General features: G+C 46.3%; 1 protein-coding gene across 1 annotated transcript in view; it reads left to right on the top strand.

Moving 5' to 3' along the window:
* The first annotated feature begins 1,265 nt into the window (after positions 1-1,265).
* Positions 1,266-12,716, top strand: part of FRMD7 (FERM domain containing 7) — a 55,129-nt gene continuing 43,678 nt past the window's right edge. The window contains exon 1 of the mRNA XM_075322658.1: positions 1,266-1,322. Coding sequence (XP_075178773.1) covers positions 1,266-1,322 — 57 coding nt within the window. The remainder of the gene's footprint in view (positions 1,323-12,716) is intronic.

Below are 12,716 nucleotides of genomic sequence, written 5' to 3'. Positions count from 1 at the left end.
AATATTTGGCTTTCTTTTTCTTATTATACAAAGCAACAGGAGGGTTCAAAGGTGTTGTCGGGGACATACAGTGGGTATGGAAAGTATTCGGGCCCCTTTAAATTTTTCACTCTTTGTTTCATCGCAGCCATTTGGTAAGTTTAAAAAAGTTCATTTTTTCTCATTAATGTACACTTTGCATCCCATCTTGACAGAAGAAAAACAGAAATATAGAAGTTTTTTCAAATTTGTTAAACAAGAAAAACTGAAATATCACATGTCATAAGTATTCAGACCCTTTACTCAGATACTCATATTCAAGTCACATACTGTCCATTTCCTTGTGATCCTCCGTGAGATGGTTCTGCTCCTTCATTGGAGTCCAGCTGTGTTTAAACTGATAGGATTTGATTTGGAAAGACACACACCTGTCAATATAAGACCTCACAGCTCATAGTGCATGTCACACCAAATGAGAATCATGAGGTCAAAGGAACTGGCCAAGGAGCTCAGAGACAGAATTGTGGCAAGGCACAGATCTGGCCAAGGACTTGATTTGGAAAGGCACACATCTTTCTATATGAGACCTCACAGTGCATGTCAGAGCAAAGGAGAATCATGAGGTCAAAGGAACTGCCCAAGGTGCTTGTGGCAAAGCACAGATCTGGCTAACGACTTGATTTGGAAAGGCACACACCTTTCTATATAAGACCTCACAGCTCACAGTGCATGTCAGACCAAATGAGAATCCTGAGGTGAAAGGAACTGGCCAAGGAGCTCAGGGACAGAATTGTGGCAAGGCACAGATCTGGCCAAGGTTCCAAAATAATTTCTGCAGTACTCAAGGTTCCTAAGAGCACAGTGACCTTCTCTGTATCTCGATGATCTAGATGTAGGTCACCTACATGAGGTTGGTGGGAGTACAACACCTAGAACCCTCAGCCACTGATCAGTTAATTCCTGATCTAAAAGCTGGGCCAGTCTGACCCACAGTCCATTTACAACATTGCATAATCATATTAAATAAAGATGCATAATACCATGGTGGGCTTTTTAGCAGCTCCAATAAATTATTTTTCTATACTGTATAGATTGAGAAGAATTGAAAATAAGGGGAAATCTCTTCATATAGTTTGATACATTAAGTAATATGTGTTACTTGAAAAAGCTTTTCTATGTGCAGGGAGTGTAGCGCGATCTGCCTCAGTGGGAGCCGGAGACATTACATCTCCTTCCAGCCAGATGCACTTCTTGGAAGCAGGTCAGACTGTGTCTTACACCCAAGGATGCTGCACTTGAAAGTCCAATTCCTGGATGACTCTCAGAAGACCTTTGTGGTGGATGTAAGTACAATAGCTATTGTATTCCATTGTTTGGGATGAGATTAGATAAGGCTGAGCTGTGATCTTACATGTAGCACATTACATCTCGCTCCATCCAAGACATTCTAGACACATTGCATCCATTGCAAACCCCTGTATCCATGATGGGAATTTTCTTACTGGTTCCAGTTCATGTAACACTTATAAAATAGAATTATGCTGAAAAACCTAAAATTGGCCAAAACGAAATCAAATATCACTAAAGATTTAGATGCTAATTTAGTCAAGCAGACCTATGAATGTTCTAGGCAAAGTCTACGTAGCTTTTAGTGAGTTCTAGACACAGATGTAGCAGAGCTGAATTTGTTTTTAAGCCTATAGGGCTGATTGCCAATGTGTACGGTCATAAAATGCATCAAGTGATGATGACTTATCTCTGCTCCATCTATCGATGGCTGTAAATCGATGAAATAATAACATGAAGTGTGTGTGTGATCAAAATTGGAACAGCTTATTGTGATATTGCATTAGATTCATTTTTTGCATAGGTCTGCACGAGAAACTCCTGAATTATGTAGGAAGAGAGACTGTGCCCATTTGAATAATACAGCAAAAAAAGAAAAATTAAGTGTCAGATTCAGCTCCGCTACATCTGTATCAGACGGGTTACTTACCCGGGGTTATAAGTGACCAAATGGGAATATCAGATTACTGACTTGCGAGCAATGAGTCTCATAGGATGTTTGCTATATATGTATAAAAATGTGTAAAGTATGTGTGTGTATGTGTGTGTGTGTGTGTATATATATATATGTATATATGTATATATATATATATATATATATATATATATATATATATATATATATATAATCACATTTATATGTGCATACACATATATATATATTTGTATGTATGTCTATATACATATATATAATTTGTTTGTGTGTATGTATGTATGTCTCTCTCTCTCTCTCTCTCTCTCTCTCTCTCTATATATATATATATATATATATATATATATATATAAATTTGTTATACACATTCCTCATGCATACACTTATATTTCTGTATCATACAGGCCTATATATTCAATTGCTTAGAAATCAAGTCACACGACTATTGGTGAAGTATGTTATTGTAGCTAATGGCTCCATTAGGGCTTGTGCGTGTTGGTTATTCTTCCACTGCATGAACACATCTGACCCTTCACTTGCAGGCATTTGATCCATTTGGTGAAGGATACTAGACAGCATGAATGGAGCAAATCAGTTCATGGTAGATAAAAGGGAGAATAGCTTCAGGCAACATCTGCGGTAAACATGGGGTTTTCACATGGGGGAAGTCTCACCTGGGCATCCAGTGTATTACAGGACAAATGTGCAGAAAACACACAGGGATTCGGGTGTATGATCACGGCTCTAAGGGGTTAATTAGCAGCATTGTGCTCTAAGGGGTTAATAAGTGAGTGACATTGTGCTCTATGGGGTCAATGAGTGGCATCCAGTTCTAAAGGGTTAATGAGGGGCATCAGGCTTTAAGCAATGAAAGAGTGACATCAGACTAAGGGGTTAAAGAGCTGCATCAGGCTCTAAAGGGTTAAGGTGCCGCATCAGTCTCTAAGGGGTAAATGAGTAGCATCTGGCTCTAAGGGGTTAATGAGTAGCATCTGGCTCTAAGGGGTTAATGAGTAGCATCTGGCTCTAAGGGGTTAATGAGTGGCATCAGGCTCTAAGGGGTTAATGAGTAGCATCTAGCTCTAAGGGGTTAATGAGTGGCATCGGACTAAGGGCTTAAGGTGCTGCATCAGGCTCTAAGGGGTAAATGAGCAGCATTGTGCTCTAAGGGGTCAATGAGTGGCATCAGGCTCTAAGGGGTCAATGAGTGGCATCAGGCTCCAGATATGTAAATCTGTCTGAAAAATAAGTAGCAAATCCAGTTTCAGAAGCTGCAGGTGAGCTTTACTGCTTTTTTTGGTACTTTTTGTGATCCCAACTGTAACATTGTATCTGACCATAATTCATAAACTGTAAAATTCAACTGACTCGAAATAAGTCAATGATGATAAAAAAAATGGCAGCTGTTACGTGAAGGGATATGTTTTATTTTAGTGATTACATATTTCTGGGTTGTTATTATTTAATGCCCTTCAGCTGGTTCTCGAGCCATGGTGACTTGATGGATGAACGTTCTGTAGGAAGATGGATCTTGTGCAGCCTAGATAGGTCCTCCAAGGTCTTCTCCGCTGTTATATTTACAGTATCAAGCCATCGGGTTTCTGGTCTTCCTCTTCGCCTTGTTCCTTCTATTCTTCCGCCCATGATGGCCTTCTCTAGTGATTGCTCTCTTCATACGATGTGTTCAATCACTTAATGATCGCTTATTGTCTCCCCTGTCTGACCTCTAGGAACCCTCCTATATACAAGTATAATTTTTTCTGTCACACGGGTGTTGCTGGTGTAGCATCCCAGGGGATCGGGGGAAAATACTCGTCACAGGGACGATGACGAACAGGGGATGTCACGGTTGGCCCTGCCCGGTTTCGTGACCCTGAGCTGTACACTGAGGGAGAGGGGAAATAGGGATGATGGTGGAGGTTGATTTTGTGATGCTACCTGCAGTATGCGGCCAGGGGATTAACTGCCGCTGCTGTCGCTGTCCACCGGGGTGCATGGTAGTAGCAGGCAAGGTGTTACTGCTCCCCACAGGTAGAGCGGGCCCCGGGGAGGATGATGAGGGGATTGGTGATGGTGGGTGCCGAGGCACAGGGCGGCGGCATCGGGAATGACAGGCAGACACAGTCTCTGTGGGATCCACGTGTTTTACTCACAGTTCTTGCCAGAAAGCACCGGTCACCAGCTGTGATGGGCACCATAGAACCTTTAGAGGTCAGAGCCGGTGAATTGGATGGTGGAATTTGCCTCCTGTGCTTCGTGTAGATCCATGTGGCTTGAAGCTCTTGGGAACCCCTGCTTCTTCTTACGTGTGTCTACTCCCTGCCCGTATGCAGGTGCCGCGGGTACGATGTGGGGCCTGCCTTGGAACACGACCCCGGATCCTATATGGCATTGTGCTCCGGGAACTGTGGGGGCCGGAGGGACATGCAATCCCCAAGCCTGCAGATTATGGTGGACGACCTGAAGTACAATCCACTATAGGATTCAGCACCCTGTCAGCCCCGGTCCTGAGGGAGTAATGAAGCTCTCCCCTCGGCAACAGTCTTCCCTCCTGTGTCCCACCAGAGCCACCGGTGAAACATGACTGCTCCCTTTGTCTCCTGCTGGAGGTCTCTCTAACTGTGGTGTTAGCTCCTCCTTCACCCCTGGTGGTTGCTCCTCCCATCCCAGGTCTCACCACTAGTGGTGATATCCTAAAGACCCAACCATGTTGGCGACCCCGTTTGACCTGAACCTAGCCTGGTCCACGGTAAAAGAAGAGCAACCCTGTTTGTGTGTGTATGAGTTGTGTAAGTGGAACCGGCACTGACCTCCTCTGGACCCAGATTGAGTACTGCACCTTAAGTCAGGTGCAGTACCCTGTGGCGACTGAAGCCTCAGGGGCGCCACATTGGGAGCTGCAGTGCCGCTCATTCTTATTATCTCCTATTATTTCAAAATTCCAAAAAATATGGTCAGAGTTCAAGGGGAGTAGTCAAGGCCTCTCTCTGACCAACAAATAACCATAATGTTTGCCAAAAATGTACTCTGATTAAAGGAAATCTGTCAGCATGTTTTTACTATCTAATCTGAAAACCGCATAATGTAGGGGCAGAGATCCTGATTCCAGCAATGTCACTTATTGTAGTTTTGATAAAATCCCTGTTTTATCTACAAGAGATTATCACTCAAGGACTAGTAAACCTGCTTCCCTTTAATCTTCCATATTCATGAGCTCTGTATAACCCTGCACCCACCACTAATTGGAAGATTGTTAACTTTACACAGTGTCAGCTGCCAATAAGTGGTGTGGACAGGGTTATACCGAGCTCAGTATTCAAAGAGATGATAGAACTGCAGCATATAAAAATTTGTATCAAAACTGCAGCAAGCAGCCCAGTAAGTGACACACCACTGGAATCAGAATCTGTGCCCCTATGTTATGCTTCTCTTAGAGTAGGTGGCAAAACCCTGATGAAAAATTCCCTTTCAACATGGCTAGTGATGGGCAGACCTAACTGGATTAAAAAATCCGATTCCAGCTTGAATCCGGATATCTGGCCAGACGCTGGTCCCCATGTAAGTCTATGGGGACCAGAATCCAGCGATTAATAATGGTGTTAGAAGGGATAGGGCGATAGCTGCAAGCAGGCTGTAACTGTTCCCACGGCCGCCCATTCACTTTCAGGGCCGCAAATTACCTTGATTGCATATGTACTGCTTTCCCCACCTACCGACGTCTGTGATTGGTTGCAGTCAAACACGCCCCCACCCTGAGTGGCAGCTGACTGCTTCCAATCACAGACGCTATGTGCATCTATCATGGTATGAAAATAAATAAATGTGGCGTAGGGTCCCTCCATATTATAATACCCAGCATAGACAAAGCATACGACTACTGGCTGCAGCCCCCAGCTGTGTGCTTATCTTGGTTGTGCATCAAAATAAAAGGAACACATGCAGCTTTTTTTCAAAAATATTTAAATTTTAAAAAACGGCATGCGGTCCCCCCAATTTTGATACACAGCCATGATAAAGCCAACAGCTTTATCGGTCGCTGGTATTCTCAGGCTGGGGAGACCAATAGTTATTGGGCCCCCGAAGCCTAAAAATAGCAATAGGGGTAATAAGGGGTTAATCGCAGCTCACAACTGCCACTAAGCCCTAGATTAGTCATGGAGATTGTCTAAGACTCCCCCATTACTAATCAGTAAGTGAAAGAAATTTAGCACAAACACTGAAAAAAATCCTTTATTTGAAATAAAATACAAAAAAATCACCCTCTTTCAACACTTTATTAACCCCAAAAATACCCCTGCAGGTCCAACATAATCCACACTAGGTCCCACGATGAGTCCAGCTCTGCTACATATCTAAATTCTTCAGCGCGCAATCACAGAACATGACTGCCCTCTGTGGGTTTCAGGCAGAGACTGAGCAATCAGTGGTGATCTCAGGAGATTTGCGGTCACAGCTGGAGGTTCCCACGGCCCTCCACCTATAACCTCAGCTAATCTGACCTCAGGGTGCTTTATTAAACTCAGTGACGAGCTCACTGATGTTACTGAGATCACAAGGTGTGAACACAGCCTAATAATGCAGAGCAGAGTAAGGATTGTCTGTGGGCGTGACTTGTCAGCCTCCTCCCTTTGAAAAGATCATAATGTTAGCGCTAAATAAAAAGATCCTTATCTTTAGAACCATATGGTGGAATTAAGAAAAAAAAAAGATGGAATATCCAGGGGAGCGGTCGGAATAAAATAAAAGGAAAATCTGCTCACTTTTGACCTGGTGACCGGTCCTCCTTGAAGTTATGGTTGTAATGTAATAACTGATCAATGAATCTGTAATGAGCTGATCTTCGTCATACTGAGCGAGCTGGAGAAAGCAGGGGCAAAGACAGCACATGGATTTGCAGACTATTTCGGATTTCCTATATTAAAAAAAAAAACAAAAAAAAACAACAAACTACTACAATTCTTAATTATAACAGCCTCCTAATTGAACATGACTAAGATGAGAGAATATTAAAGAGTAGATAAACACTTCCAATACCTAGGGAATTGCAGGTAAAATATTAGGTACATACAGTATATTACAAAAGTGAGTACACCTGTCACATTTTTGAAAATATTTTATTATATCTTTTCCTGGGACAACACTGAAGAGCTGACCCTGTGATACAATGTGCAGTGTCAGTGTGCAGCTTCTATAACAGTGTAAATTTGGTGCCCTCTAAATAACTCAACACACAGCCATTAATGTCTAAACCACTGGCAACAAAAGTGAGTACAAACCTAAGTGAAAATGGCTAAATTGTGCCCAATTAGCCATTTTCCCTCACCGGTGTTATGTGACTCATTAGTATTACAAGGTCTCAGGTGTGAATGAGGAGTAGTTGTGTTACATTTGGTGTTATCTCTCACACACTTTCTCATACTGGTCACTGGAAGTTCAACATGGCATCTCCAGGCAAAGAATTATCTGAGGATCTGACAAAAAAGAATTGTTGATCTAGAAGAAGATTGACGGCACCCTGAACCTGAGTTGGAGCACGGTGGCCAAGACCATACAGTGGTTTAACAAGACAGGTTCCACTCAAAACAGGCCTCGCCATGGTCGGCCAACGAAGTTGCTCAGTGTCATATCCACAGGTCGTCTTTTCAAAATAGACGTATGAGTGCTGCCAGCATTGCTGCAGAGGTTACAGGGGTGGCGGGGTCTGCCTGTCAGTGCTCAGACAATATGCCACACATGGCATCACATTTGTCTGCATGGCTGACGTCCTAGAAATAAGCCTCTTCTAAAGATGATGCACAATAAAACCCACAAACAGAGTGCTGAAGACAAGCAGACTAAGGACATGGATTAGTGGAACCGTATCCTGTGGTCTGATGAGATCAAGATAATCTTGGTTGGTTCAGATGGTGTCAAGCGTGTGTGGCGGTAAAAAGGAAAGGAGGACAAAGGAAAGTGAGTCCTGCCTACAGTGAGGCATGGTGGAGGGAGTGTCATGGTTTGGGGCTGCATGAGTGGTGCCAGCTGTGGGAAGCTATAGTTCATTGAGGGAACAAAGAATGCCAACATGTACTGTGACATACTGAAGTAGAGCATGATCCCCTCCCTTCGTATTCCAACATAACAACTAAAAACTACTCGAAGACGACCACTGCCTCGCTAAACAATCTGAGGGTAAAGGTGTTTAACTGGCCAAGCGTCTCCAGACCTAAACCCTATTGAGCATCTGTCAGGCATCCTCAAACAGAAGGTAGAGGAGCCCAAGGTCTCTAACATCCACCAGCTATGTGATGTCATCATGGAGGATGGAAGAGGATCCAGTTGGTCCTGTGAAGCTCTAGTAAACTCCATATCAAGAGTTAAGGCAGTGTTTGAAAATAATGATGGCCACACAAAATAACACTTTGGGCACTATTTGGCCGTTTTCACTTAAGGGTGTACTCATTTTTGTTTCTGGCGGTTTAGGCACTAATGGCTATTTATTGAGTTATTTAGAGGGCACCAACCACATTTACCCTGTTATACAAGCTGCACACTGACACTGTACATTGTTTCAAAAGATCAGATTTTCAGTGTTGTCCCATGGAAAGAGATAATGAATAGGGATGATCGAATACCACAAATATTCGGCAACGCCCATATTCGCCGAATAGGTCGCCGCTATTCAACGATTTGCGAATATTCGATGCGTAATGTAAGTCTATGGTAAACCCGAATAGTTGCCGAATAGCAACTATTCGGGCTTCCCATAGACTTACATTGCGCATCGAATATTCGCATAGCGGCGAACTATTTGTCAGATATTCGCGAAGATTAATATTGCCGAATATTTGTGATATTCGATCATCCTTAATAATGAAATATTTACAAAAATGTGAGTGGTGTATTCACTTATGTGATCTACTGTATCACATCACCATGAAGCTGGGCTTTAAACAAGATAATCTGCTTGATACATCAGTATGCAAACCGTCGATTAAAGGGCTATTCCAATTTTAGGAAATGTCTGATGATTAACGTCCTCATGCCTGCGTTCTTTGTATCTAACCTTCATTGTTTGCTTCATGATCAGCCCTGATCTCTGCATTGTACGTACAGATGTACGAGAACCCCAAGGTCAGGATTGATTTTCAGAATGTTGCCAGTCAGTGACCACAAGTATAGAAGTTGAAAACCTTTCCAGTATACACTAGACTAGATAATGGTTAATTTCAGAAAACTGCCCTATTTTCCTCCATCTTTAAAGAGGTTGTCCACTACTTTTACATTGATGGTCTATCCTCAGGATAGGTCATCAATGTCTGATCGGCCGAGGTCCAACACTCTGCAAACCCACCGATCAGCTAATCTCGGACTGATCACAATCCTCCAGCAGTCCTTTTCCAGGCAAATGGGGTTTTCTCACAGTCTCTCTGGCATGCTGGCTACAGCCTCGGAGGATCAGTCTTCTTTCTTCAAGTTCTCCAACAGACTGCCCCAATCTCTCAGGTAAGCAGAGCGTTTACAGTAGGTGGATCTCACGCCCCCTCCCCCAACTTAGGAACAAAAGGCTGTCAGGGGAGGAATTAAACCTGCAAATGGGACAACGTACACATAAGGGATACAGAATGGTCAGTGAACCACGCCCAAACATTAACCCACACAAAATGGTATACAATCCACAATATTCCACCATCACAACCTCTCCCTCCTTCTGAGTAAGTGAGTATGCCATGAGGTCTAAACAGACCTCTGGCCATCTCACTTAAGTCCTTGTTGCTCAGCTGTGGATAGTCTATGGTTCTTCTTGCCGGGACAGTCCATCAGCGTTCTGGTGTTGGCTTCCACGCTTGTATTGGATGAAGAAGCTGTAAATAGTCCCTTGTACAGCAGTAGGGTTGGAAGGACAAGCTTTCCTTTGTGTCCTCCTTCACTCAAATTGTGTTTCCTGCACCCACAAATCGACATTGTAGATCTCCCACATAATTTCCTAAGAGAATATCTGCAGGCATGCCGCTCATCACCCCAACCACACATTGCTTGATCCCAAAGCCAAAGTCCAGATCTACAGTCGCCTTTGGAATTGTCCTCCTTTGTCCTCCAGCCAATTCAATAACAATCCCTGGTCCATGATGTATCGCCTCTGGCCGAACCACCCGGGGATCAGCTATTGTGAAAAATGCCCCAGAGTCACAAAATCCAATGACTCTGTCCATCCAGCACAACCTCCTGTAAGTGCTTACTTTGATGGTGAGAGGAACTCGGGGCTGTGGCTCGCATCCCATAAACCCCTAGTGGCCAACTATGAGTGTCTGAGTCATTCCTCAATCGAATAGCAGGGCAAGTGTTTTGCAAATGCCCAGGCTGCCCACATCGATAATATCTTCTCTGTGTCAGACTCCTTCTAATGTGCATTCTGGAGAAGGCAGTAGGAGAACCTGGTAACAGAGGCCGGAGGCCATACACTCTAATAGGGGTGTCGCGGGCGGAGGAGGGGACGCCGCGCTCTCCCTCTGCTCGGGTCCGGCTGCCGCGGCTGCTGCGGCCTGCTGCTGCTCGGTGGCTCGAGCGATAGGCCGGATCCCGGGGACTCGAGCGGCGCTCCTCGCCCGTGAGTGAAAGGGGATTGGGTTTTGGGATAGTTTATTGTCCGTGACGCCACCCACGGTTGTGGTGATTAAGTGGACACCACCGCTGCTCTGTCTGGGGAGCCCGGGAGGGATGGTATGGAGCAGCCAGTTGTTGATTTGCCCCTCCGTGGGTAGCGGAGTTTGGTGCTCCCGGGGCCCAGTGATGGGGGCTGGTATGGTGGACAGGCGGGTATGGGGCCTGTGGAGGTGCAGGGGCAACGCTGTGCCGCACGGCACGGAGGTACTCACTCAGCCAGTAAACACGACACAGTTCTCGGTAAACAAACGGCTGGTTGGACGGGTCCCTCGGACGGTTACGGTGCTGATGTTCCCTGCAGTTAGCGGTGACGGTCTCTTCCCTGCACCTATGAAAAGTCTCTTTGGTAGCGATGGGTTCCCACCGGTTACCCGCTCCCCGGCTTGGATATGGGCCGGAGGAGCCCCTCTCTTGCCCGCAGGCGCTGGCCCTGGGAAACTGGTGCCTTGGCGATGGCGGTGTCTCCCCTTAACGGTCGGACTGTTGCCTTCAATCGGGACTTGGTTGTTAGGAGACAGAGGTCCCCTTCACTGACGGATTTGGCAAATTATGGCGACTCCTAGCCTTGCCGGGATCCGAAAGGCCCCTGCCCTGGTGCTGACTGTTCTTTGTATACTGCTCCGGTACCGCCGGGTCACCACCCGTCCGCGGTCCTTCCAGCAACCTCCAAGCAGTCCCTCTGCAGACTATCACCGCCGTCCGCTGACCTTGCTGTCTCAGTCCGGGGCACACACCCGGACCAACTTCAGGCTTCTTGCTGTCACTTTTCTCTCACTACAACTCCACTGTTTACTCCTCCACTCTAGCCCTCAGCTAGACTCCAACTCCTCTCACTTCCTCCTCCAAACTCTATCTGCCTGGTTCTTCCCGCCTCCAGGGCTGTGAACTCCGCGGTGGGCGGAGCCAACCGCCTGGCCCACCCCCTGGTGTGGACATCAGCCCCTGGAGGAAGGCAACAAGGATTTTAGGTTAGCCTTGGTGTACCTGCCGGGAATGTGGGGTGCATGTGATGTTGTGACCTGTGACCCCTGGCTTGCCCAGGGCATCACATTCCCCCTTAGCAAAACGCAGACCGTCCTCGGGCTGCCCGTCCAACACCGGTTTTATTTTCCTTTTTGTTTTTCTGTAAAATAGAAAAAACGGTAACATATATACAAGTTATGACATCATCCCACATCGGGAGGTTCAGTGCTTAAACGTTGTAAACATTAAAACGGTTAACGGTTACGGTCTCCGCTCTCTCTCACCCAAGCAACCTGGCCCTGATGCTGCCCCTAAAACCCAGGCAGCACCCCTTGACCCCAGTCCAGCACAAGTTACCCGAGCGGGATCTGTCCTTCCCCTCCAGAGGGTAGCCACCGGTTCCTGTGGTGGCTGGGCCCCAGCCTGCTCTGCTGTGGGCCCTCCCTCCAACCTGCCTCTCCGGAGGCGGTAAATGCGGAAACGGTAACGGTAACACAACTTATTTACAAGCCACTAGCGTCTGTGGTTGCCCTGCAAGTTCACGGGCTTGTCCATAGAAAGTTCTCTATGCAAATTTTTCAAACGGTCCCCACGAGGACAACGGTGCCACTCATTTACCTCCCCTTGAGGCGGGGGAGTGCTGGTAGTAGGTGGGGAGACTGAGGGAATGGCCTCGTGGATGGTGTGGGGATCCAGGGTGAGCAGCTTGGCAATGGTGGCATACCGGGGAAGCCTGACTTCCTCCTCCCCACAGTTCAGCACCCTCACGGGCACCCTCCCCTTCTTTACGTCTACCACCCCTCGGGCGGCCATTACAGTGGGCCAGTGCTCGGAGGGTATGGGCTCCATCATGGCAGGGTAGTCACGCCCCTGAGGCCCTACTGCTGCCCTACACCAAATCATCATCTCACTCCTAGGGGGCACAATCAACGGAGCAACATCCATCACTCTCACTCCACCAATCTCTCCTCCTGTTGAGTTTACATGCTGGCGGTACATCAAGGCTCGGATCTCACGCTGCACAGCTCTCTGTCGGCTCCCCGCCGCCGTGGCGGCCAGCTGTTGCAGTAGAGCCAACACATCACCCATACAGTGCTCCATCACATTGGTTCCTAGCACTATCTTCGGGTTA

Source organism: Anomaloglossus baeobatrachus, chromosome 9, assembly GCF_048569485.1.
Source record: "Anomaloglossus baeobatrachus isolate aAnoBae1 chromosome 9, aAnoBae1.hap1, whole genome shotgun sequence".
NCBI classification, from domain to species: domain Eukaryota; kingdom Metazoa; phylum Chordata; class Amphibia; order Anura; family Aromobatidae; genus Anomaloglossus; species Anomaloglossus baeobatrachus.
Note: the sequence above shows the minus strand (reverse complement) of the source record. Positions and strands in the feature narration are given on the sequence as shown.